The sequence below is a fragment of the Nicotiana tabacum genome, chromosome 24 (genome assembly GCF_000715075.1).
Source record: "Nicotiana tabacum cultivar K326 chromosome 24, ASM71507v2, whole genome shotgun sequence".
Classification (NCBI taxonomy): domain Eukaryota; kingdom Viridiplantae; phylum Streptophyta; class Magnoliopsida; order Solanales; family Solanaceae; genus Nicotiana; species Nicotiana tabacum.
The window spans coordinates 76131334-76159243 of record NC_134103.1 but is presented as its reverse complement, the minus strand read 5'-3'; the positions used below and the strand labels follow the sequence as shown (position 1 = coordinate 76159243).

Below are 27910 nucleotides of genomic sequence, written 5' to 3'. Positions count from 1 at the left end.
GTAAATGAAGGGATCATACTTAAGAACGTGCAGACAGAGAATCACCAAGCTTTTCAAGGAAGAAAAATTCAATACATACTGGTGCATGGTTTATAGCACTTCAAATGGAAATCTCCCATTATGTGAATATATAATAATATTGTCTTCTCCACAAGGAAAGAAATCAAAAGAGCTTAAGGCATGGAATCTAGAAATTATCAGCAATTTGGAAAGTATATTTGAGTCCATTAGCAAGACACGTCATCAATCAATAGGTACAAGATACAAGTAATAAGTGCCAATAAATCAGTGATTAATGGAAGGATTTCAAATTAGTTTGAAGGTCCAAATGGAATTGAGAAAAGGAATTAATAGGAAGTCACACTGGTATCTACTCAATCAAAGGAGAAAATCTTCTGATTGAATATTATCAAAATCAAGGGGTCAACGAAATCAAGTCCAACGGTCAGAATCTATTGAAGACTATAAAAACGAGAGACTGGGAAAAAAAGAAGATACATAGCCTTCTATACAGTTGTCTATCTGACTATAAGTTCTTTATTCTACTCTTAACAAGCATTGTAATTCACTTTTAATAGATGTACTGTGTACACAAAGGAGTGAAGAGAGACAGAAAAATATTGGAGAGGCAATGTGTCCTTAGAGGTTGTGTCATTATTCGTATCTTTGGTGAGCGAGTGAAAACCAACGAGTCGTTGGTGAGCGAGTGAAAACCAACCTTTTGCGTTGTTGGTGAGCGTGTTAAAACCAACCCTTGTTCATTGTTGGTGAGCGAATGTTTGCACCCGATTTGTTAGTTAAAGTGCCTAAATTATATGGGAACTTGTAGAGGAATTGTAAAAGGACCGACTTCCACTTACTTGAGTTTTGACGGGTTACTTGACCGTTAATAGAAATTGTACTTCCTTGTGAGTTAGCCTTATAATAGATTTTAATCGGATATTTATAAAGTATCCTCTCTTCTTGTATAGCGGGTCGAACGCCTCGGCAGTAGAATAGATGCATCTATGGTTCGTACCGCTCGACCCTCAGCAGTGTACACATCATTCTGGATCGGGTCGTATGACGTCGGCATAAATCGTGTGTGATAACACTCGGAGCCTGATTATACTTGATATTATTTTATGTCTTGAACGGATATAATTATTTAATGACAGAAATTGACTTGGAATTTATTATTAGTGAAAGAATTATTATTCACTGTTTGTTATTAAGTTGTATTTATTATTTATATGACCCATGCTCATTTAGAATTCCTATATTTTATTGTTAGTCCATAGTAAGTGTCGATGTCGACCCCTCGTCATTACTTCTTTGAGATTAGACTAGATACTTATTGGGTATATGTTGTTTATGTACTCACGCTACACTTCTGCACTAATCGTGCAGAATCTGAGGTAGGTGCATCTGGCGGTCATATCGGCGCACACCCCGTTACCCCGAGGCCTAATGGTGAGCTGCTTTCTGAGCCGTTCCGTAGCACCTACAGTCTCTCTTGTATCTATTTTCAGTCTACTTTATTTTCAGACAGTAGTTAAAGTTTTGTATATTCTACTAGTTGCTCATACACTTATGACACCAGGTCTTGGCACATATACTAGTACACTTTATAGTTTTGGAGTATTTATGTCACTATATTGGCCCACTCAGTTGCCTTCATTTTATTTTATTGAATTTTTTACTCTTAATCACTTAATAAATGAAATTTAATTACTTGGAACTTATTAAAAGAGTAATCGCATGGTCAGTTCACCGTTGGCTTGCCCAATGACGACGTTGGGCGCCATTACGGCCTATAGGAGAAATTGGGTCGTGACATATACTATCCACTAACATTTATTACTATTTTTTTAGGGACTAGTACCAACTATAAGGGAATTACTACCAATGGCACAACACAGAATGTGTGCTAGACACATTTGGTGTAACTGGTCCAAAAATCGGAGAGGCGAAGAAAGGAGAAAATAATTCTGGAGATGTGCTAAAGCATCTTAGGAAGTGAAATTCAAGGAAGAACTGGAAATAATGAATAAGCTTGGTTATAAGATATGAGAAAACTTTTTGAAGTATGATAAAGAGTATTGGTGTAGGGCATACTTTAGAGAAGATTCAAAGTGTGTTGTCATTGAGAATAACATGTGTGAAATATTCAATTCTTGGATAATAGGTCCTAGGCACAAGTCTGTTATAACTATGTTGGAAGAAATTGGACACAAAATTATGAATAAGACCATTGAAATGAGGAAGTTTGCTGAGACTTGGGTTACTGACATTTTACCAATGGCTAGGATGATACTGGAAGAGAACAAAGCCATCTCTAGGAGGTGTAAGGTTATGTGGAATACAGAACATGGGTTTGAGGTTGATGAAGGTGTATACATATTCATTGTTAATTTTAGGACCATGACATGTACTTGTAGATCATGGATGTTGAGGAGCATTCTAGGTCAACATGCAGTATGTGCATTCTATGATAGAGAAATGGATCCAGATGATTATGTTGCCCGCTGGTATAGGAAGGAAACTTCCCTTAAAGCTTACCAGCATTTCATTCAACCAATTCCCAACATGAAGATGCGGCCATAATCAACAAATCTATGTAAAAAGCCTTATGAACCTAAACCTATGCAAAGTCGACTAAAGAGATGTAGGAGAAAAGCCAAGGATGAGCCAAGAAAAAAATATGGTAAACTATCAAAGAAAGGGGTAAAGATGACTTGTTCAAACTGCCAACAAACATGACACAACAAATCTGGATGCAGGAACATAGTAAGTTCTGATAATTGTACTTGTCTATTTACTATTTCTTTTACATTCTTTTCTTTGCAATTCTTAGATTCTTTTCTTTTACTTCTGTCAGCATGTTCCAAGAAGTGCTACTTAACAAAGTCAAAATATGGCACCACCTCCACCAAAATTATCTCGGGAAATACCATCTCAACAAAGCAATCCATCATCTATATGTGAGGATACAAGTATTGTCAAAAGACAAAGCAACAATCAATCAACTGGGCTTGGTAGGGGAAGAGGAAGAGGAAGAGGCCCTAGATTAGGCAGGGGAAAAAGAAGAGGAACTGCACTTGGCATTGGTAGGGATGTATTCACATCTGCTACAGGAAGCTCTACTAGCACACAACCTTCAACATCTCAATCTACAGGAGGCCCTGGACTAGACAGGGGAGAAGGAAGAGGAACTACACTAGGAGGAGGCTCGACTAATGCAACAACCATTGGACATAAAAGGCCAAGGCATACTGGTTTTGAGATTTTCACTGACACTATGACTGAAACTACTATCATGAATGTAAGGGTGTATAGTATATTGTAATACAGTTTTTGGGCTGGAATTTTTTTTTTTTTAACTAATTCATTATTTTTTACAGCCTGGTATATCATCTGAGAGAGTCATATTAGCTGGGACATTCAAGGATATATCTGCAACTAACATAGACATTGGATTTATGCCCACCAGATTGAAGTTTGAAGAAAGAAATGCAATGACAAGGTCACAAGATGAGTGCAACAAGGAAAAAAGGCCCTTTAAGTCAAACAAGTTCAGTTGTATCTACACTGTGAAGCAAACCAACTTTTGTTTATATTATCTGAGATGTCACTGCCAGTTTATTTTTGGGTAGTTATGCTCTGTTTGATACATTATGCTCTGTCGAAGCTTAGTAGTTTGGGCAGTCATTACACATTTGGTCTGCCAGTTCTTTGTTTGGGCAAAACAATGCTCTGTTTTTGTATTTTGTAGACCAAAACAATGCTCTATTTTTGAGCTTCGATGTAATGCTAGTTCATCACATTATGCAATTGAATATTTGGGCGGTTATGTTTTCAATTCATAAATATGTTTGGGCAATTATGTTTTCAGTTCATGAATATGAATTTGCATTTCATTCATAACTCAATATGGAAGTGCAGCTGAACTTAAATTTGCATCAACAAATTGGTCATTGCCATTTCATTCATAACAAGATAGTGTACATTAACAAAAGGCTAAATTCCTAGTATCCACTTCCAACATACTACATTGTTCTTGAACTAATAGCAGCAACTACAACACCATTATCACCAGCATATCATAAAAATACTACATTGTTCTTCAAACCACCAGCATCAGCAAAGCCAGTTCCTTAAAAACACCACCACCACCACAACAAATAACCACTTTAACCGCGCAACTATTTTTTCAGTTCTTTCGACTTTCTTCAACAGACCCCGTATAACCCTTTTAGCTTGGTCGAGCATTTCATCGTCATGCCATCTGAAGTATTTGCAGCCACCTCGACCCTACAAAATTTAAAAAGAAATGTGGACAAAATAATTAAAAACAGAATTCCTTTTTAAGAAATTTAAGGGTCTAAGAAAAGCAATTCGATCGACTTACCAATTTACAACCATAAAATCGACGACCTGGGTTTGCAAGTGACCATGATATAGTCAGTGGCGTATTAAACCCACAGTAACAAATATCCATTCCATTGCGAGAAGTTGTTGATTTTTGCGACATGGAACTGATAAACGAGAAAGATGAGGAAGAAATTAGATAAAGATTCAAGCTTGGGCACCCAAGCTTCAGTTGAAGGGAAAAATGGCGACTTTGAAAGAGGAAGAAGACGAAAGAAGAATTAGGGCTTTTTGAGAGAAATTATGAGAAAATGGGGTATTTTAAAGTGGGTCTAATGGGTAGGTTTTTTTTACCGTTGGAATATTTACCTAAGCAAAAAATAATAACATTCACGCGTTTATCATATGTGGAACTAACACTCCTCTGGCCGGTTATGCGTTGTGTTTAAATGGCCTAGTCCAAAATACAGTTAAAGTGTTCAATAGGAAAAGCGCTAAGTTAAAGTGTCAAAGTGGAAATTGGAGCCAAGTTTAAGGGGCCGTCTATATATTTTCCCTTACAAATACTTTTCTTTTACATAAAATTGTTGATATGTATCAAAATTGCATTAAGAGAGAAAGTTTTGATTGGAATTTCAGAGAAGAAGAACACACCACATACAAAATATATACAAATCATATACAAAATACATATAACCGATATATTTGTATAAAATTTGTATAAAAATTGTATCTAAGTTGTATGATGTTGTAGTTATTTTTAGCTGGGTAAAAATGATGTATGAATGTTATAGATAGGTTATAAATAAGTTTTATGCTATATAATTAGTTGTATAAAATTTATTTTTAGTTTATATGTTTTGTAGATGTATCGATTGAATATTGCAACATTCAACTTGTCTGGTTTAGGTACTATCTATCGTCAGTGTCTCTATTACTTTGGTTTGGCGCAACTTTAATTTTTGGTTCAAGCTATTAAAATAGTTTTATAAAATTTGGTTCTCAATTAAGTCTTGAACTATTTTATGTCATTGTGGTTCGACATTATTGGAATTGCTATAGTATAGTTAAGGCACTATTGGAAAGAGGAGAGGAGTGAAAAAAGAAAAATGGTGTAACTGAATCCCATAATTTAAGGCACTAATAATGGATTATATATCAATAGAGGAGATAGAGAATAGAGAAAGAAAAGAGGAGAGAAAAAAGAAAAAGTGTGTAACTGAATCCCCTAATTTAAGGTACTAATAATTGATTGTATATAAATTGTAAGTTATCCTTATTTAGGACGGATAATATACAAAATTAGGACAATTTTGGTAAATAAGTTTCTAAATATTGTATAGGAAAGATACCACTGGGCCAAGCTTACGATGCCTATATTGGGCCAGATCCACTCTAACAATACTTAAACACACTACAAATTTTGGGTTATTATTTGATGGAAGAATTACATGGTGTAACTAACTTATATATTGTATTAACCATACATAAATACACTTTGAAATAATTACGATTCGTAGCCACTCTTTGTATTTTGTTGCAAAATCCCAATGGTAAATACAGTATATATAGTGTATAGAATCACATGCAGTGATATAGTAACTGTATGTATCATTGTATTTCAATGTATTGCATACGTTGATACAACCATATAAAGCGAACGAATACAAGTGATACAAGCTGGTAACAACTGAACAGTAGCTAGTATTGTATGCGTTGATACAATCATTTTAGAGGAAATAAATACAAGTGATACAAGATTGAACATTAGCTACGAATGGTAACTAGGCTCTAAATCATTGTGTCTTTCTCCAACATAAACCATGGGCCAGTTGGACGCTACACACAAAAAATAAAAACAAAAACTCAAGCTGCCTATTAAAGAACCAAATGGTAACTACTGAAGTACTGAAAACGCTCTTCACAATCTGTCAAAAATATAAATCTCAGTTATGTGATTGGTCATTTTTGTCTTCAGGATTGAGGATGAGCAGTTAGAACTTAGAAAGGGAAGCCGAATAGGGCACTCAGTAATTGTCTTTTCCTATTAGTCCGAGGCATACGTAATTGTCTTGCATATTGATGAGTAATGAAGTGGCTTTTGGTCAGTAGTCAATGTAGCATAACATATGTTAGTGACAGAGGTAAGTCATAATTTGAAATTTATGATTTCTGAACTTGCCATCAAACTCATAACTCGTTTTAGTACTAAATTCTCAAACAGATATTTAAACATATTTAATGAATTTTCTAATACGAATATATGATCTAAGCAAAAGTCACCATTTCTTCCAGATGAGTGTCCCTACTTTGCAATGAAAAGAGTTTCTAACTAATTAAAGGCCTAATTAAATCTCTTTTCTGTATGCTGGGGTGGTCCATTATACACCATTAGATGGGGGAACAAACAGGAGAATCTATTTTGCATCCTATACATCCCCCCCCCCCCCGGAAATAAAAAAGAAAAGGAAAAATAGTGGGGAAAGATCATGGGAAACATACAAAAACACTTACTCATAAAGTAAAACAATGATGGAAAAAACTAAGAACCATCCCAATCCACTTTGAAAAAGAGTCAGTTTATAGTCGTCTCATCTTTAAGCTTATCAACAAAGTAAACTTTGTTGTGTTCACTGCATCGAACTTCACATGACATAGACATGAATCTTATCAATTGAATATATTCAAGAGCAAGAGGAGTATTTATCAAAAGGACAAAACAAATACTCCTCGGCTGAGGAACAAAGCTTCCAGATCTTCATCTCATCTTCATGTCTACTAGCTAATCCTTTACAACAACTAGGCCTCATTCAAGTTATTGGGGTCAGCTATATGAATCCGCACTATCCATGTCGCCTATTTAAGTGTGTACTAACTAAATCCATTATTCTAGATAAATAACTGTAAATCCAAACACACATTAGACCACCAACTCGAAGCAGGGAAATATTATAAAATTGAACTTAGCAAAGAAGAGATACCGGAAGGAAATCCCAAAGAAGCAGAAGAAACATAATACGATATACATTATTATCCAGACCAAAGACACCTCCTTCAGATCATGACCAGCTCGCCATTGCTTCATGTTTCCCTCCTAAAAGAAAACAAAGCGAAGATCAATGTACAAAAAGGATACGAAGATCTGAAAGCACAGCTGAAAACATCATACTATACTCGTTCTATCAATCAGCTTCTTAATTCAGCTCATTAGGGAAGTAAACTCAAACATCAAACTTCTGTGTCTTTTTGCTGCTAGATCCAACTAATACACAGAAACACGTTTTAACTTTAAAAAAAAGAAGCAATAGCTAACATAAAGACGTAGATAAATATGTTTGTTTATAAATGAAAACAAAGCTCTTAGGGATTTGGCTGACAACATAAAGACGGTGTTAACAAGAGGTTAGAGATTTGGAGGCAGACTCTAGAATCTAAAGGTTTCAAGTTGAACAATACCAAGACATAATACTTGGAGTGCAAGTTGAGTAGGACGACTCAAGTGGTGGACGAAGAAGTGAGGCTTGACTCTCAAGTCATCCCTAGAAGAGAGAGTTTTAAATACCTTGGGTCGGTTATACAAGGGAATAGAGAGATTGACGAGGATGTTACACATCGTATTGGGGCGGGATGAATGAAATGAAGGCTCGTTTTAGGTGTTTTGTGTGACAAGAATGTGCCACCTAAACTTAAAGATAAGTTTTATAGAGCGGTGGTCAGACCGACTATGTTATATAGGGTGGAGTGTTGGCTAGTCAAGAACTCCCATGTCCAGAAGATGAAGGTGGCGGAAATGAGGATGTTGAGATGGATGTGCGGGCATAGCAGGCTAGATAGAATTAGAAATGAATTTATATGGGACAAGGTGGGCGTGGCCTCTGTGAAGGATAAGATGCGAGAGGCGAGACTAAGATGGTTCGGGTATGTGAAGAGGAGAGGCAAAGATGCACCAGTGAGGAGGTGTGAGAGGTTGGCCCTGGAGGGCATAAGGAGAGGTAGAGGTAGGCCGAAGAAGTATTGGGGAGAGATGATTAGACAAGATATGACGTTACTCCAGCTCACTAAGGACATGACCATGGATAAGAAGGTGATGAGATTGAGCATAAAGGTAAAGAGTTAGGATAGGTCGTCCAGCGTTGTCCTTGTCTGTAATAATAGCTTTAGTACATGAGTTAGCATTAATTATGTATTTTCGTATTCCTTGACTCCTGTGTTTACTTGTCGTTGCTTTTGTTCCGACCTTCCGATTACAATACTTAGTTTTAGTTTTGTAACTTTGTATTTTTGCTTCGGTTTTCTAATTGGTATGCTTGTTGCTGCCTTTCTTTTATTTTTCCTAAGCCGGGGGTCTTCCAGAAACAGCGTCTCTGCCTTCTTGAATGTAGGGATAAAGTATGCGTACATCCTACCCTCTCCAGACACCGCTTGTGGGATTACACTGGGTTTGTTGTTGTTGTTGATGATGATGTTTGGATTATATCATTTGCTTCAAATTTAAATTATGATTGCCTACAATATTAATGTGAAAGTAAAAACTAAAACTTAAATGTTTAATTGTGTTGTTATTTACTTAATGTCAAATTACTGGAACAATATAAGTGCTATATAATTAGTAAGTATCATAATACACAAAAAAAAATTGGACCTTGAGAGTTTAATATTAAGCCATTATAGAACTTTGACTTTGGTATGTATTATGAAGCATATGCTGTTTTTAGTCTTCACAGATAAGAAAGTTTTCTTTGCATGCAAATTTGTAAAGCGTTTTAACTGACCTCTTAAGAGATATTTTTCATAGGTTATCATTTCTTTCAACGAAATAAACTATAGTTTAGAACATGTTAAGTGAAGGCCTCAAACGCAAAGGGTTATAGGATTCAGCCTAATATATATCACCAGCATGGTGTGACTGAAGAAGATGAATTCCTAATTTTACGAAGATTATTAGACCTAAATCTAAATGGTAGACAGATTTCATGTGTACTAAGAGGATGATGTTTTGTTGAGTTCAGGTATAGATGGTCAACGTTCATCAATTTTCGAATAATATGCCAGAAACAAGAAATGCAAATGAATTCACTTCACCTTTTCTCTTATTCCCGGAAGAAGCCTCAGCAGTAGGAGTACCATAGCCCCATGCACAGCCAGTAACTTCCTTAGGTTCCTGATTACCCAAAAAACACTGACGAGTCTGAAATCCACAACTATTTAGGCCTTGTCCATTTAACTCTCCCGAACCCGGCTGTAGACAATAAACCTGATCGTCACATTGTAGGTTGCAAGGATTCATCACATAAGCTCCAGGATAGTTAGGATTAACAAGATTCTGATATATGTTCCCACTCTTCATTGGCTTCTGATACGGAAAAAATCCAATATCACCTTCAATCCTTCCTCGGATATCCACAAGCAAGCACTTGAGCTTGCTAATTTCAGCTTCCAAGACGGATTGGCCCTGTAACCTCTTCAACAGTTGCTGATTTATAGCCCTCAACCTCACTACCTCATCCTCTAATGATGCAACCCGAGCCTTATTTTTCTCACGGTACTTGCGAACTGCTTCCTCATTACTCAAAGGGCGTTTCTTTCCTATCTTATTCTCTGCAGACTCTGCAGTATCATCACTTAGGGGAGGAACAACCTTGGTGTGAACATGGTAACAAGTGTGTGTGTGTGAGTTATCAGGACCAGGTGGATTGCAAGTGTGGGTATGAATACAAGCGTGCATGTCCGAGAGAATTTCATTGAAAAGCCTTTTAGTGGAACTACATTCTGGAATTTCACCAAAATTAGAACTTGACCCCATTTCTTGGTTAGAGAAATGTAGCTCCCTGTTGTGCATTATAGATATCCAAAAGAACCTGAAGGTGAACCACAAACAATTAAGGGACTCCTATCTAGATGTTATACAACTATCCAATCCTTAAGAGGACAAAGCTCCAAATAGAAGAAAAAAATGCAAGAATTCGCTAAAAAGGTGAAAACTTTAACAACAGAAAATGTAGGATAAATATCCTTTGCAAGGAAATTTGAAGTCTTGATAACCGAAATTATAACAAGCCATTTTACTAAGTTCAAGATCGGGTAGCTTAAACTAGCCAGTGCCCTCCAGCGTGAAGGAGGATCCATCCTTAGCATGTAGACTCCCACTGCTTTTGGCTCAATCTATGTATATATATAAACATGAAAATTAACACACACACACACACGTATATATAAAATAGACCGAACCCTCTGAATTTAAAGCATGAAGCCCCCTTTTCACCAACAACTGCGCCTCAATCCCACACTAATTGCTGTCCATATATGAATTCTCTATATCCATTCAACTTGGTTCAGACCATTTCAAAACAAGAAAAAAGAAAATTTTAAGAAAATCCTACAGCAAATGTGGGTACAGCAAAAAGTTGAAAACTTTAACAACACAAAGGTAAGATATATATTCTTTGCAAGGAAAATTGAAGCTTTGATAACCTAAAATTCCAGCAAAAAGTTTTAGTAAGTTCAAGATCAGATAGCTGAAACTAACCAGCCTCAATCCACTGTAAAGGAGTATCGATCTTTATTCCTTGGGATGCAGATTCCCACTACTTTTGGCTCAATCGATGTATACATATACACAAAGCAAAACACAGACACACACGCACACAGTGACACGCGCATAATACACTGAACCCTCAGATTTTAAAGCGTGATCCCTCTGCCTCCACCCTCTCTGACCAACAGCAACTGCGCCTCAATCCCACACTAATTATGGTCCCTATATAAATCATGTACATCCATTCAACTATTTTCAGACTATCTCAAAACAAGATTAAAAAATCCTAAAGCAAATGTGAGTACAAGCCATGTATGCACCAAAAAACCCAGATTTTGTCACATCATAACATAGAAGGAAAAAGTTAAAACGGCATATATCTTGAGCTAAATTATTCAGAAATATGTAAACGTACTTACAATGGAGCACTTGTACTGGAGTGGCGTACTGGCGTTTCGGATTATAAACAGAGTTCAAGAAGATCACGAGAAGCTACAGAGAAATTAAGGCCACGTCGATTTTTTAAAAGTATTATAAAAAATGGGGAGTTGCTAGAAAGTGCTAAAAAGGGGAGTGCTGAGATGCATGTCACTTTCAATGGCGGAAAAAGAATGGAGGAAACGAAGGGGTCATACTCATTGTGTAGATTACAAGGGAAATCACAGAGGACAGGAGGGAGAAAAGAGGTACAATCAACTATGTCTATGGAATCTGAAATTAATGCTATTTATACCTATTTGAAGGCCGATAATTTTTAAGACCTTCTTTTACAATTAATGTGGTTTAATGATTCTAAAAGATTTTGACTTACATATTAAGAAAATCATATACAACTTGTTTGAATGATTGTTACTCCATTATTTATAATGAGAACCAAAAAATCAGTTACACACTTTAATTAACAGTGGAATTAGGAGGAAGCGTAGAAAGAGGGTTGAGTATGGTTTTCCTAGGATTAAGTGTGGCGCTTTGACTGAGGCCAGCGTCAGAAGTTAGGGGATAAGCTGCTAGCTATGGGGCATGGAAGAGTAGTGAGGACGCGAGTGGTATGTGGATCGCGACTCCTAATTGCATTAGAGGGGCCGCTATGGAGATATTAGGGGTCTCGAAGGGCCCGTCTAGTGGCTGCATAAGGGGACTGGTGGTGGAGCACTGAGGTCCAAGGTAAAGTGGAAACCAAGAAAGTGGCTTATTTGAAACTTGTGGAAAGCAAGGACGAGGAGGAGAAGAGGACCAATAGGGAGCAGTATAATGTGGCTAAGAAGGAAGCAAAGTTAGCAGTTAACGTGGCCAAGACTGCCGCATTTGAGCGCTTGTATGAAGAACTTGGAGGCAAAGGAGGAGACAAGAAGTTGTACAGATTTGCCAAAGTGCGAGAGAGGAAGGATCATGACCTGGACCAAGTGAAGTGCATCAAGGATGAGGAAGGTAAAGTGTTGTTGGACGAGGCTCTGATTCGACAGAGATAGCAGGCGTACTTCCGTAAACTCCCGAACGAGGAGGGGGATAGGAACATTGTGCTGGGGGACTTAGAAAACCTCGAGACCCCTCGAGACTTTGGATATTGCAGACGTATTAAAGTGGCGGAGGTAGAGGGGGCTATGTGTAATATGAGCATGGGGAGAGCGACCGGGCCAGATGAAATTCCGGTGGAATTCTGGAAGAACGTGGGTAGGGCGGGCTTGGAATGGCTAACTGGCTATTAAATGTCATTTTTAGGACGAAAAAGATGCCCGAGGAATGGAGATGGAGTACTGAGCCATCTATGAAAGTATGGGAGAGGGTGGTGTAGCTGAGAGTGAGGAGGATTGTGTCTATTTTAGAGAACCAATTCGGATTTATGTCGGGGCGTTCGACTACAGAAGGTATTCATCTTGTTAGGAGGTTGATGGAGTAATATATATATATATATATAGAGAGAGAGAGAGAGAGGAAAATGGATTTACATATGGTGTTCATCGACTTAGAGAAGGCTTACGATAAAGTGCCGAGGGAGGTACTGTGGAGATGTTTGGAGGTTAGAGGCGTTCTTGTTGCATACATTAGGGTTATTCAGGACATGTACGAGGGTGCTAAGACTCGGGTGAGGACAGTGGGAGGGGACTCGGAACACTTCCCGGTTATAATAGGGATGCACCAGGGGTCAGCCCTCAACCCATTTTTGTTTTGCCCTGGCGATCAATGCACTGACACGTCACATTCAAGGGAAGGTGTCGTGGTGCATGTTGTTTGCAGATGATATTGTACTGATTGACGAGACGTGTTGTGGTATTAACGAGAGGTAAGAGGTTTGGAGACAAACTTTGGAGTCTAAAGGTTTCAAGTTGAGCAAGACATAAACAGAATACATGGAGTGCAAGTTCAGTGGCGCGACTCAGGAAGAGGACGAAGACGTGGGGCTTGATCACAAGTCATTCCTAAAAGAGAAAGTTTCAAATACCTTGGGTCTATTATAAAAGGAAATGGGGAGATTAATGAGGATGTCACACACCGTATTGGGGCGGGGTGGATGAAATAGAGGCTCGCTTCTGGTATTTTGTGTGATAAGAATATGCCACCAAAACTTAAAAGTAAGTTCTATAGAGCGGTGGTCAGACCGACTATGCTGTATGGGGCGGAGTGTTGGCCGGTCAAGACATGCCATGTCCAGAAGATAAAGTTGGCGGAGATGAGAATGTTTGGGTGGATATGCGGGCATACCAGGTTGGATAAAATTAAAAATGAAGTTATTACGGACAAGGTGGGTGTGGCCCCTATGGAGGACAAGATGTGGAAGGCGAGACTTAAATGGTTCGGGCATATGAAGAGGAGGAGCATTGATGCTCCGGTGAGGAGGTGTGAGAGGCTGGTATGGGAGGGTCGACGGAGAGGTAGAGGCAGACCGAAGAAGTATTGGGGAAAGGTAATTATACAAGATATGGCGTTGCTCCAGCTCACTAAGGACATGACCATGGATAGGAAAGTGTGGAGATTGAGAATTAAGATAAAGGGTTAGGTAGTTGAGTGTTATCCCTTCTCCCCTTCCTGAGCCGAGGGTCTTTCGGAAACAGCCTCTCTGCATTTTAAAGGCAGGAGTAAGGTGTGCGTATACTCTATCCTCCCTAGACCCCACTTGTGGGAATACACTGGGTATGTTGTTGTTAACAGAGGAATTAATGGTGGCTGGAAGTAATTTTATTAGCGAAATTAACATCAAGTCAATAAACAGAAAATTAAAGATTCGTATTGTCAGGCTTTGGGAAAATCCGGATCGCGAGAGACCTGGTAGTCCTTTTTATCAATTGAGGTAATTCCAATGGATGAAAAGGTTATGTTTTTAAGCTTAAGACTTACTTCTAGTTTCCACTGTTTACATATGCATCAGTATATTACAGCTAGGGGTGTTCATCGGTCGGTACGGTACGGTACGGTACTATACTGTCTTCGGTTCGGTATTTTCGGTATTCAGTTTCTTAAAATGCTATACCAATACCGTACCTAATTAAATTCAGTATGGTTCGGTTTTTCTCTTTTCAGTTTCGGTTTATTCGGTTCGGTAACTTCGGTTTATTCGGTTTGAATACTAACTAGTTCATAGAGTAATAGACTGTAATATTCTTAATCAAAGTATTCAAATGTACAAAACTAAAAACGTTTGTTGACGAAAAGCTTTGTCCAAAGCCAACAAATATCAACCTAGAGAGGAAAAGTCGTACATAAAAGAATAAATTTGATCATTAGAAATGTCTTGTTACTTGCTTAGAGTTAATTGATGAATTTAGAGAATAAAGGAAAGTAAAATTTTAGATTTTTCATATTTATGGTATAATTAATAATATGTGTATAGTGTAATATAATATATATTTCGATACGGTATCGGTATTTCGGTATTTCATTTTAAAATACCAAATATCATATCTAATACCATTTTTTTAAAATTAAACCAAATACCATACCGAATTCCAAAAAATCGAATACCAAATACTAAAATTTTCGATTTCGGTACGGTAATTCGGTATTTATTAAATTATGCACAACGCTAATTACAGTCATATACGAAATAACTTAGTCTTTTTAATTAATCGAGTATTTTTGTAGGGCGGTCGCATTCACGCAAGTGTTGTCAGGTCTCTTATCCAATGGTTCAACCAAGAAATTAAGGAAATGAGTTTATACATCATAAATAATTTCGTGGTTTGTCCAAATAATATGAAACTGAAGACCAAAGACCATAAGTTTGAATTGATATTCACGCAGAAGACCATTGTTGAGGAAATACAGGATCCACATTTCAACAAGTGTATCTTAAAATTTAGAACCTACGAGCAACTGTCAAATCCACAAGAATTTGACAACATTGAACTATTTGGTAAATAAACCTTTCTCATTTTTTCCATTTTCATTTTACTTTCCGTTATCTGTTTTCTATCTTATGAGTACTCAGTGAAAACTAAATCAATCCCAATTACAGTACCTTAGATAAAAGCGGAAGTTTTAGATTAAAGCTGCATTTCTTGATTTTGTTAGCTCCTTAAGCATGTTAGTTTTGCTTGTAAGAGGAAAAGAGAGATATGCCAGTACGATTGCCACTCTATTTATTGATCAGTCCTTCAGTCCTAGTCCATGTTGGAACTGTGCTAAATGCTAATGGTTTGGAAGCAGCTTTCACTTGCACTGCAATTTGTTTAAAAACCAGCTGATACTTCTTCACACCACAAAAGTATACTCCCATTTATTGGCATAAAATATTTATAAGCCTTGTCCATCAAGAAACCAAGAAATCATTGAATATATACACGCAGCATACATTACAAGTTAGGGGTAATGTATGCGTACATACTACCCTCTCCAGACCCCACTTGTGGAAATACACCGGGTATGTCGTCGTTGTTGTTGTTGTACGCAGCATACATTACAAGTTTACAACATCTTAATGTTTCAACACAATGACAATAGCACATCCAACCTCTTGCAGAATCTAAATCAGTGTGTTGGATGCCACTACAACAATACATATGAGATGCCAAGGCAAGTAATAATCATCTTACAAATGTTACATAGATCATATAGATTTGACTCAGAAAGAGACGAAGAGCGCTCTTTTCTGCTCATACCATATCTCAATCACTAGCCAGGTTGATGGTTTTCTAGTGTGTTTAGTCAAGACTACCAAGCAGTAAAGAAATATGCTGCAATCTTTGAAGTAGGAATAGGTTGACAAAAGTCTACATCTCCATTTCTTAGTCATTCTTTTGGAAAAATCACAAGATAGAGCAGGCTTTCTGACCCTTTCTCTTCTTTTTCTTCTTCTGCTTTGGTGGTTGTAGAACCACCTTAATAGCCGCATCAAAAACAGCCTTCACATTCTGCAGTTTTTTGCAAAATAAGTATGTAACAATGTGACTTATAACTTAACTATGTAAGCTTTATTTGGATAGGAAAATCACCTGCTGTGTTTTTGCACTACATTCAATGTAAGCCGCAGCACCAACTGACTTTCTTAGATCTTCACCCTTTACAAGGAAGCAGAAACGAGATACTACAAGATTAGCCCCCTCAAACATTAACCCTTCGGTCTAAAAATTAGAGAATGCATAATTGCTGAAATATGTTAAAAGTTGGTTACCTGAGTCGTGGTAATAGGTACTGCACCAGGATGGTCTAAAAAGAATTGCTTGTCCTCCCGAAGATCTAGTGGAAGCACAATTAAAACCATTAAACAGAAGCATGAGAATTACAAGAGAAGACAGGAAAACAAAGGAACCAGCCCACATTGGAAGAAGCAAAGTGGAGTTAACCAGAGAGAATGAACTGGAGATATTCAATTTAACCAAAAAGGAAGAAACAAGATAACTGCAAGTTAGACATTGTAAATGTGTAAGCTAGAAACACATTAAGACAGAATGAGCACCAGCTGGAATATTATTTAACAAAAAGTAGACAACAAAAAACCATTAAGCTCATTATAAGCTTTTATTTCAAAGTCCGCAAAGAATATGTTGCAGAAGTTTGACTGAAAATAGTTAATGTACTTTTTCATCAACCTTAGATATCCTTGAATTTCAGTGATGACCCTAGGTAGACACCATGCTGTTTATACTGGATTTCAAAGTCCAGAGAATGTGTTTCAGAATACGTCTAGAATAGCGTATGAATTAGTTAGTGCAATGATACACATACTTTCCTATTCAGAGACTAGTTATGTTATTAGCTTGGCAATTGATGAACTTTTTTGTAAATGACTTCTCAAAAGGCAAGGGTTAGGTAAGCAATTTAAAACCACAAAGCATAAGGCGTCCTGCAGAAATGGAACTTCAACCAAACACCGCCTCTCCTTCAAATTTCGGTTGTGACAGGTAAGTTCTCTATCTCTCAAGCAGTTTGATTTCACATCCATAAAGTTATCGAGCACTAATCTTTCTGCCAAATAATATAAATTCATGGCCGACACCATAAGTAGTTCTTAGGTGTAATTCTCCAGAAAGCACGAGAAAATCCGACCATTATAGGTGCTTCATGCAAGAGTTCATCTGGAATCAAGGTTACATAATATTCTTTCATAATTCTAACAGTAGATATCAGCATTTATGGTTTGGCAGTCTATTTTACTATGTGAAGCAACTGTCATTCGATTACAGAGATAATCTACCTCGAAAGAACAATTCCAAAATGTCTACACAATGACACACTACTAGTTATTGGATCTCTATTCACCACTGAGTTACTTTGTGTGCTTGTAGTAACAATAAGCTCAACTTTTCAGAAGGAGGAGAAAACAAGGTGCAGATGAAGTATGTCAAATACTAAATGCGATGCCCAAAGTCCAGAGAATAGACAAATAACTGATTCAAAAAGGGATGATTGACTTGTAACTCAGATGACCCCCAACTACATTTGTAGAGACAGCAAGAACAAATTCTTTCGACATATCAGAATAAGAACATATACGAACATTCCTTCTGCCGAACATAACAGATTTTGATATAGATTGCGCATAAGAATAAAGTCTCTTCAAGGATTGTCTGACATTTCATAGCTCATCTATACATACAGCGCAAGACGTCCAATATAAAGGATGCAATAACGGTTCAAGAAAATTATCTCCAGTGAAAATAAGTAGAAACTTAAAATAATGGCAGACAAATGAAGAGACCTTCCCAACCAAATAGAGATATAAATAGGCCATAGCTAATTGAGTTAACAATAAAACCAGATTAGCAAGGACATACTAACCTAGCTTTGTCCCAACAAGAATGATTGGAACTCCAGGGGCATAATGCCTCAATTCAGAAATCCACTGAAATGAAATAGCAAGAGGGAAATGTATTAGTTCCGGGAAATTGTGGAATAGCAGCAACCATACATCTTATTAATTTTCTTTCTCTCATAGGCATCATTTACCACTCCTTACTGATGAAAAGGAAATTCTAAATAATCAAGTTGATTGGTTTTCTCATTAATGATTTGAATTAAATAATGGAAGTAAAAGTTAAACAAGCCAAAATCTGTCATGGACTGCTTTCAAGATAACGGGGATGAAAGCGATATATTCATTTCCTGAATCTCATAGTCATTTCAGTAAGCAACTAAAGTACTGCAAAGAAAACCTGAAGGTTAGACATCTTATAATAGAAAGGAAATTGGACCTTTTTGAAGACATTTTCGTGGCTGGCCTTACTGATGAGAGAAAATGCTAGTATAAATACATCTGCCCCACGATAGCTCAAGGGTCTTAATCTATTGTAATCCTCCTGGCCTGACCAATCAAACAGTAGGAGTAGTCAGCGTGTCTGCCACAATGAGGTAAAAGAAAAATTGAAACAAATGTCCTGAAAAAAAAAGAAGAGAAAAATTACCTGCAGTATCCCACAGACCCAGATTAATAGTGCTTCCATCCACAACCACATTTGCACTAAAATTGTCAAATACAGTTGGGACATAATCCTGTTTGCAGCATCGTAGACAAATTAGATCATGATGAATCAGAAAGTTTCATTTGAACGATTCACAGCCACCGCTGTTATAAATAAACTTTTTAAAAGAAAGAAAATAAATTTAAATCTCATTATTAATCCGCCCTTCTATGACTTCAAACAGAGAACAGCCATGCTTCTAACTTATAAGCCAGACTATTAAGCTCAGAGGCAAATCAAAGGCCGGATCTTCAATAAAGCCTCATCTGATGATCAGAGAATACATACATTTCAATTAAGACCGTACGCCGAAAAACAATTATCACATGTATAGGAAAAGACACAAAAGACAGTTATGACTCTTCTAAGATATAACTTGGAAGCATAATAAATAAAATCAAGAGGTTTGGTATCAAACTTTCATTCAATTACAAATCTGCAATACCCCCGCCCTTCTAGCTATAGAACACATCAATGGGAAAATTTTAAGAAAAAATCACAATCATATACTGGTATAAACACTATAGGAAATGACACCAAAAAATATAAAAGAAATCGCTTATGCTGCAGATGGTTTTCACACTCTTCTCTCAAAATTCAACGACCGTTCAATAATCATACAAGAAAATAGAAATGGTCCATCAGCAAAAGAAAGCGGGGAAGTTTAAACTACAGAGCTACAGCTGAAATTACTTCTCCTTTTTATAACAATACCAAAACTGAGAACTTCATTTGTGGCTAAACGGAACTAAAATAACTCCCTTTTGAATAGAAACCAAAATATGATAGGCTCAAGAGCCCCAATTTACAAATTTAAGCTCCCATTTGGCCATAGATTATGGCTTCATTTTTTTCAAAATCTTTTTGAAAACATTGTTTGTTTATGAAATATGATCATGTTTTGGGAAAAAAAGATTCAGAAATTTCCAAGTTACTAAAAATTGGTTTAGGGCACTTTTTGGGCGAAAACTTTTGTTCCACATAACTTCAACTTCTAACTTTTTTTCAAATAAAATATATGTCCAAACACAACTTTAACTTTCAAAAATTATTTTTCAAACACAACTTCAAAAACTTTTTTTTTAAGTTTCAATCAAATCTATGTCCAAGAACTAGCTTATTTTTTCTAATTTAAAAAATATTCAGTATTCTCTAAGTGCCCCAATTTGATATAAACTCAAACTAAGAAATCCACCACTGGGAAAACTAGCGGATCAAGTATCCCAATTAGCAGGCTAAAGACAAACGTTAACTTACAGATAAAGTACAGTAGAAAGAGAGAGAGAGAGAGAGAGAGAGAGAGAGAGAGAGAACTTACAGAGGGAAAAGTATTGCTGGTATAGGAAATGAGGAGACAAGTTTTACCCACTGCTCCGTCGCCGACGGTGACACACTTTATAAACCGAGACCCGCTCATTCTTTATTGATTCTTTAAGCTTAATTAGCCTCAAGTTTTCGGCAACACCTTCAAATTCTCGTCGTTTTTGCTCTCTCTCTCTCCCTCTCTACAACTACTCTTCGTTAGTAGTTTGATTAAAGACAAACAAAATGAAAAGTAAAAGAAGTTGACAATTTTAAAGTGACACGGGTTCTAACTATAATGCAACGAACTAGATATTTATTATTGATTTCAACTGGTTTCAGATTGAGATATTTCTGAGTCTGACTGTTAATTATTAAACTGTTGTGGACATGAATTATAAAAACCAAATTGAGGATAGAATATGAAAAAAGACATCACCTTTTAATACTTGGAAGAAAGCGGTTTTATTCGTATTTGCATGACATATGTTTGTAAATAAATTTTTATTATTTAATTATAAATACTTAAAGGGGAGTCTTGGGGAATAAAGTTATCACGACCCTTATTGGAGGACAGAAGAATATAAGGCCCCATAAAATTTCGTAAAAGTCGTGGAATTAGCCACTAATATTTATATTGTGTATTAAAAGTATCTTTATATTTCTACAGATTTGGGCAAACCAAAGTTGTCCCAACTCTCATCCACGAGTTGTTCGAATAATGAAATAATCAATAGGACTCTTGTATACGGTCGAAATAAATTTCAGCCTTGGCATGTCCGGTACGGTTCGAAGGGCGGTGTATCGAAGTAAGATCCCGAAGGGGGGCACGAACTAACCTAGAACCCGGGAGGGCCGGTCCGTGATGAGATCGATATCATAATCAAACTCGAACAAGAATCGAACTACGATGCGGGTAGATCTATCGTGCTGATAATTTAAAAATCAACCTACATCGACCTGGAATCAATTCAAGGGCTCGAACCAGGGTCGGGCTCGAACCAAGATCATAAATTCGAGCCGAAACCAAGCTCAAACTAAAATCGAGGATTCTAAGCAAGATCGAGCTCGCACACAAAAACCGTTGTAATTCCACTAGAGGGAATCTTGGCAGAAATTATGGAAAAACTAATTTAGCATGGGTCTCCCACTGAATATTTATTTTATTATACTTGGAGCCAAATCTCTCCACTATAAAGAGGCTAGGTTATTATTTCTGCAAGGACATCTTTTTTCTGAGATTTATATTATAGCAAAAGTATTATTTTCTCTACAAAAAAGGGTGATCATTACAGTTTCTTAGACTGATTCTATTTTTGTTAAATCCTAAGGTTCACTGTTCATGATTGCCTTATCCAGACTAATTGTTTCTCCAATCTATATTCATATTTTTATTTATCTTTATATTTTGTGTTAAGTTGTACCACATATTTTCGGAACTGCGTATAAATTCAACTCTATCCATTTTTCGGGTAAACAGTTTGGGGCCTACCGTGGGGCCGAGGATAACAGTGGTCACTTATTTCCGAAAACATCTTCAATTCAGGCTCAGCTACGAATAGCAACCGACCGAATGGCTTCACCGACCGATTACGAGGCTGGCCTTCAAGATGAAACCAACAACTTGGCACTACCCGAGATTCTAGCCGAAATACCACTGGATGTCAATTCACAAATTGCTTTGGAAGCAAACCAGCGTTCCGAACCAGAAAGAAGCATTCAGGGTGGTGCTCGATCCGTAGCCCAAAACACCCAAAACCCAGAGGAGATCGGGGCCAACTTACGCACGATCTTCGAGATGTTGCAAGCCCAACAATTAGCGATAGCTCAGCTACAGAGCCAAACTCGCGCACAAAGCAGGCCGGTTTCCAATCCACTTCGAGAAGTCACCCCCAGAACAGAGCCTGCCATGGTAAAATCTATCGAGCAGGAATCGGGGACTACTCCCGGAATTACTAAATTGCTCGAAGAACTCACAAAACGAGTCGAAACCAATGGCAAGAGGGTGGAAACGTATAATGCCAGGTTCGATCAAATCCCGGGGGCTCCACCAATGATAAAAGGGCTTGATTCAAAAAAATTCATACAAAAGCCTTTTCCGTCGAGTGCGGCACCGAAGCCAATCCCCAAAAAATTTCGTATGCCCGAAATTCCCAAATATAATGGTACGACCGATCCTAACGAACATGTCACCTCTTACACATGTGCCATAAAAGGCAACGATTTGGAAGACGATGAGATCGAGTCCGTGCTGTTGAAAAAGTTCGGGGAGACCCTCTCGAAAGGAGCTATGATTTGGTATCACAATTTACCACCGAATTCCATCGATTCTTTTGCCATGTTGGCAAATTCGTTCGTAAAAGCGCATGCTGGTGCCATAAAGGTTGCAACGAGAAAATCAAACCTCTTCAAAGTAAAGCAAAGGCAGGGAGAAATGCTGAGGGAATTCGTATCCCAGTTTCAAATGGAACGCATGGAATTACCCCCGGTCACCGACGACTGGGCCGTACAAGCTTTCACCCAAGGGTTGAACGAGCTAAGTTCGACAGCATCACATCGGCTGAAACAAAATTTGATCGAGTATCCGGCGGTAACTTGGGCAGATGTGCACAACCGATATCAATCGAAAATTAGGGTCGAGGATGACCAGTCGGGGGCCCCGTACGGACCTGTTCATCAGAACAAGATAGTTATTAATCAAAAGCAGATCGACAGAGAGCAAAGGTCAAACAGATATCGACCGTACGTCGCCGATCGAGTGAATAATGGTTCAATACACAACGCAGTTTGGAACAGTCAAAGAATTGATCGGGGGCAAAATTCTCGGAGGCTTATGAGTAAGAGCGGCTTCGATAAATATGCCGAGCCTATAGAAGCACCTCGATTATCAGAATATAACTTCAGTGTTGGTGCATCCGCTCTCGTGTCTGCCATCGGACGCATCGAAGACACTAAATGGCCTCGACCAATGCAGACCGATCCTGCCCGAAGAAATCCCAATCAAACGTGCGAATATCATGGTACCCATGGCCACAAAACGGAAGATTGCAAGCCTATTTAACAAAGGGCATCTTCGGGAGTTTCTGAGTGATAGGGCAAAGAGCCATTTTAGAAGTAGGGATTTCAGCAAGCAGAACGAGCAAGAAGAACCACAGCACGTTATCCACATGATCATCGGCGACATCAATAACCCACGGGGACCGATGCTCAAACGCACTAAAACATCGATGGTGAGGGAAAAGCGATCTCGGACTCAAGATTGTGCACCCATGGGGATTCTGTCCTTTGGTGATGAAGATTCAGAGGGGGTCATCCAACCTCACAACGACGCGCTGGTAATATCCGTACTCATAAATAAAACTAAAATTAAGCGTGTGTTGATCGATCCAGGTAGCTCGGCCAATATCATCCGATTGAAGGTAGTGGAACAGCTCGGCCTGCAGGATCAGATCGTACCTGCAACTCTGGTCCTAAACGGGTTCAATATAGCATGCGAAACCACCAAAGGGGAGATAGTCTTACCAATAAACGTGGCCGAAACTATCCAGGAAACAAAGTTTTACGTGATCGAAGGTGATATGAGGTATAACGCCCTTATCGGAAGGCCATGGATCCACAACATGAGAGCCGTGCCTTCGACCCTACACCAGGTCCTCAAATTTCCGACGTCGGGAGATGTCAAAACGGTGTACGGAGAGAAACCAGCCGCGAAAGAAATGTTCGCCGTCGACGAAGCCAAACCAATGTCCTCACTTTCGCCGATAAAGGGATCGGGCCCGAAAGGAGAACGGGACACCAAATAGCAATCACAGACAGCGGCTTCAACCCAGCCAGACAACCAGAAAATCGAGGAGGATGGAGACCAAAGGGTCCCTCGAACTTTCGTAATTCCCGATGACTCCGATGCCACAAAATCGACGATCGAGGAGCTAGAGCAAGTCATATTAATCGAGCGCCGGCCCGAGCAAAAGGTACACTTGGGAACGGGGTTGAGCCCTGAACTCAGGAAGAAACTCGTTCAATTTCTTATCAATAACATCGATTGTTTTGCCTGGTCCCATTTAGATATAACAGGGATCCCGCCGGACATAACGACACATCAGCTAAGTTTGGACCCTTGGTTCAAACCGGTGAAGCAAAAAAGAAGACCCCAGTCCGATAGGAAGAACGCCTTCATAAAGGACGAGGTAACAAAACTTCTCAAAATAGGGTCCATTCGGGAGGTAAAATATCCCGAATGGTTAGCCGACGTAGTTGTAGTTCCTAAAAATGGGGACAAATTTAGAATGTGTGTGGACTATAAGGATTTGAACAAAGCATGCCCCAAAGATTCTTTTCCGTTGCCCAACATCGATCGCATGATCGATGCCACAGCCAGCCACGAGATCCTCACTTTTCTCGATGCCTATTCCGGGTATAATCAAATACAGATGAACCCGGAGGACCAGGAAAAAACCTCATTTATCACCAAATATGGAACGTATTGTTATAATGTAATGCCCTTCGTGCTAAAAAACGCAGGGGCCACTTACCAATGCCTAGTGAATAAAATGTTCGAAGAACAAATAGGAAAATCAATGGAGGTTTATATTGATGACATGTTAGTCAAATCCCTGCGCGCAGAGGACCATTTAATTCATTTGCAGGTAACGTTCGAGATTCTGAGGAAATATAAAATGAAGCTCAACCCCAAAAAGTGTGCCTTCGGGGTCGGTTCGGGCAAGTTCCTCGGCTTTATGGTATCACATCGGGGGATAGAGATTAACCCCAATAAAATCAAGGCTGTCGAAGACATCACCGTCGTAGACAGCATGAAGGCCGTACAAAGACTAACGGGTCGGATTGCCGCCTTAAGCCGATTCATATCGAGATCATCCGATCGAAGTCATAAATTTTTTTCTCTACTCAAAAAGAAGAACGATTTTTCTTGGACCCCGGAGAGCCAACAAGCATTAGAAGGACTAAAGCGTTATCTATCAAGCGCACCACTGCTTCACACTCCAAAAACGGACGATAAACTTTGTTTGTACTTGGCAGTATCGGAAGTCGCCGTAAGCGACGTCCTAGTTCGAGAAGAGCAAGGTACGCAATTCCCAGTTTATTATATGAGTCGAACCCTAGGAGAGGCGAAAACTAGATATCCGCTCCTAGAAAGGTTGGCGCTTCCACTAATAAGCGCCTCGAGGAAGTTAAGGCCATACTTCCAATGTCATCCCATATGTGTATTGTCCACTTAACCGCTTCGTAATATTTTGCACAAACCCGAGTTATCAGGCAGACTGGCCAAATGGGCCGTCGAACTCAGTGGGTACGATATCGAATATCAACCCCGCACGGCCATCAAGTCTCAAGTCCTAGCAGACTTCGTGGCCGATTTCACATCAGCCCTCGTACCCGAAGCCGAAAAGGAACTATTGAAATCAGGTACATCATCGGGGGTATGGATCCTTTTTATGGATGGGGCTTCGAACGTAAAGGGGTCCGGGTTGGGCATAGTTTTGAAACCGCCCACGGGTGGCATTATTAGACAATCTATTAAAACTATCAGGTTGACTAACAACAAGGCCGAGTATGAAGCCATGATTGTAGGTCTCGAGCTAGCTAGAAATTTGGGAGCAGAAAACATCGAAGCCAACTGCGATTCCTTGCTAGTGGTAAGTCAAGTAAACAAAACCTTCGAAGTTTGAGAAGGTAGAATGCAAAGATATTTAGATAAACTGCTTATCACTCTACGCCATTTCAAACAATGGACTTTACGACATGTGCCACGGGAACAGAATAATGACGCAGACGCACTGGCGAATTTGGGGTCGTTGGTTGAGTTAGATGATATAGGCTCGGGGAATGTTGTTCAACTTTCGAGATCGGTAATCGAAGAACGACACGCCGAAATAAATTCTACAAGCTTAACCTGGGATAGGAGAAATAAGTATATCGAGTATTTGAAAAACGGAAAACTCCCAGTGGACCCTAAAGATTCCAGAACCCTACGGACCAAGGCTGCTCGATTCACTCTGGCTTTAGATGGAACACTGTACCGAAGAACGTTCGATGGACCGTTGGCGGTATGCTTGGGTCCGAGGGATGTCGATTATGTCCTACGAGAAGTGCATGAAGGTACTTGCGGGAATCACTCTGGAGCCGACACATTAGTCCAAAAAATAATCAGAGCAGGGTATTATTGGATCGATATGGGCAAAGATACGAAGGAATTTGTTCGTAAATGTGATAAATGTCAAAGGTTCACACCAATGATCCACCAGCCCGGAGAACAACTCCACTCGGTCCTATCCCCGTGGCCTTTCATGAAATGGGAAATGGATATCGTTAGCTCTATGCCATCGACCCCAGGTAAAGCCAAATTCATTTTGTTTATGACTGACTATTTTTCTAAATGGGTTGAAGCGCAGGCGTTCGAGAAAATAAGAGAGAAAGAAGTTATAGACTTTATTTGGGATCATATCATATGCCGATTCGGGATACCCGCCGAAATAGTATGAGACAATGGAAAACAATTCATTGGCGGCAAAGTAACAAGATTCCTCGAAGACCACAAGATAAGAAGGATATTGTCGACGCCATACCACCCCAGTGGGAATGGACAGGCCGAATCAACAAATAAAACTGTCATTCAAAACTTGAAGAAGAGGTTGAACGATGCTAAAGGGAGATGGAGAGAAATCCTACCCGAAGTCCTTTGGGCATATCGGACAACATCAAAATCTAGTACGGGGGCGACCCCATTCTCCTTAGTATATGGATCCGAAGCATTGATACCAGTCGAGGTTGGTGAACCCAGTGCCAGATTTTGATTCTCGATGGAAGAATCAAATAACGAGGCTATGAACACAAGCCTCGAACTATCGGACGAAAGGCGAGAAGCTGTCCTCGTTCGAATGGCCGCCCAAAAGTAGCGAATTGAAAGGTATTATAATCGAAGAACCAAGCTCCGCCATTTCAAGCCTGGGGACTTAGTATTGAGAAAAATTATCAACAATACTCGAAATCCGAATGAAGGGAAGCTAGGACCGAATTGGGAAGGGCCATATCAGGTACTCGAGGACATCGAAAAGGGGTCGTACAGGATCGGCATTATTAACGGCAAACAGTTATCAAGCAACTGGAATGAATCATATCTAAAACGGTACTACTGTTAAGGTAAAACCTTGCCATATTCGTTTATATCTCGAAACTGACCCCTACAGAAGTCGGAACAAGGGACGGATCTCTCGCCAGAAAGCACGCGTTGCACTCTTTTTCCCTTAGATCGGTTTTATCCTAAATGGGTTTTTCGGTAAGGTTTTTAATGAGGCAACCACTGGTCGTGCAGTATTTATAAATATCCGAGGCCCCGTCAGAGAGTTACTTCACAGCAACAGGGTCCCGATAGGAAAACTGTAAAGAGCCAAATGGGCGGAGCGAGTCATACTCGTATAGGTTGGCCCGAACCCAGGCGTGTAATAACATGCGAAGAACTAAGATATAATGCGACCATCAAAGCCTACGGGCTATTTTTTATTTTTTGAGCAAACACTCACTCGACCAAATAGCCTACGGGCTATATTAATTCGAGTTCGAATCATCCACTCGACCAAGCCTACGGGCTATTTTTTATTTCGAGTTCGAGCAGACACTCGCTCGACCAAATAGCCTACGGGCTGCATTAACTCGGGTTCGAATCATTCACTCGACCAAGCCTACGGGCTATATTTTTTATTATTTCGAGTTCGAGCAAACACTCACTCGACCAAATAGCCTACGGGCTACATTAACTCGGGTTTAAATCATTCACTCGACCAAGCCTACGAGCTATTTTTTATTTTGAGTTCGA

General features: G+C 39.0%; 2 protein-coding genes across 5 annotated transcripts; both read right to left on the bottom strand.

The window, feature by feature from the left end:
* Positions 1 to 5981: 5981 nt before the first annotated feature.
* LOC107806887 (basic leucine zipper 23-like) lies at positions 5982 to 11799 on the bottom strand. Of its 4 annotated transcripts, XR_012706623.1 has the most exons (4): positions 10877 to 11021; positions 9433 to 10208; positions 7332 to 7444; positions 5982 to 6189 (listed from the first exon to the last, which is right to left on the bottom strand). XR_012706623.1 is itself a non-coding variant. In XM_016631159.2 (3 exons), exons 2-3 carry the CDS (start codon positions 10187 to 10189, stop codon positions 7410 to 7412), a joined length of 792 nt encoding a protein of 263 aa, XP_016486645.1. In that variant the 5' UTR covers positions 10190 to 10208; positions 11305 to 11799; the 3' UTR covers positions 7290 to 7409. The 4 variants fall into 4 exon arrangements, 3 of the variants coding, with proteins under 3 accessions (XP_016486645.1, XP_075104165.1, XP_016486646.1); XM_016631159.2 differs by lacking the exons at positions 5982 to 6189; positions 10877 to 11021 and adding an exon at positions 11305 to 11799 and having other exon boundaries at positions 7290 to 7444; XM_075248064.1 differs by lacking the exons at positions 5982 to 6189; positions 10877 to 11021 and adding an exon at positions 11301 to 11797 and having other exon boundaries at positions 7290 to 7444.
* Positions 11800 to 15629: 3830 nt separating this feature from the next.
* Positions 15630 to 20434, bottom strand: LOC107806888 (rac-like GTP-binding protein 5). Its single transcript, XM_016631161.2, has 7 exons — positions 20096 to 20434; positions 18721 to 18808; positions 18511 to 18620; positions 18098 to 18161; positions 16491 to 16555; positions 16312 to 16377; positions 15630 to 16230 (listed from the first exon to the last, which is right to left on the bottom strand). The coding sequence occupies exons 1-7, from the start codon at positions 20192 to 20194 to the stop codon at positions 16126 to 16128; spliced, it is 597 nt and encodes a 198-aa protein (XP_016486647.1). The 5' UTR covers positions 20195 to 20434; the 3' UTR covers positions 15630 to 16125.
* Between the last annotated feature and the right edge of the window lie 7476 nt (positions 20435 to 27910).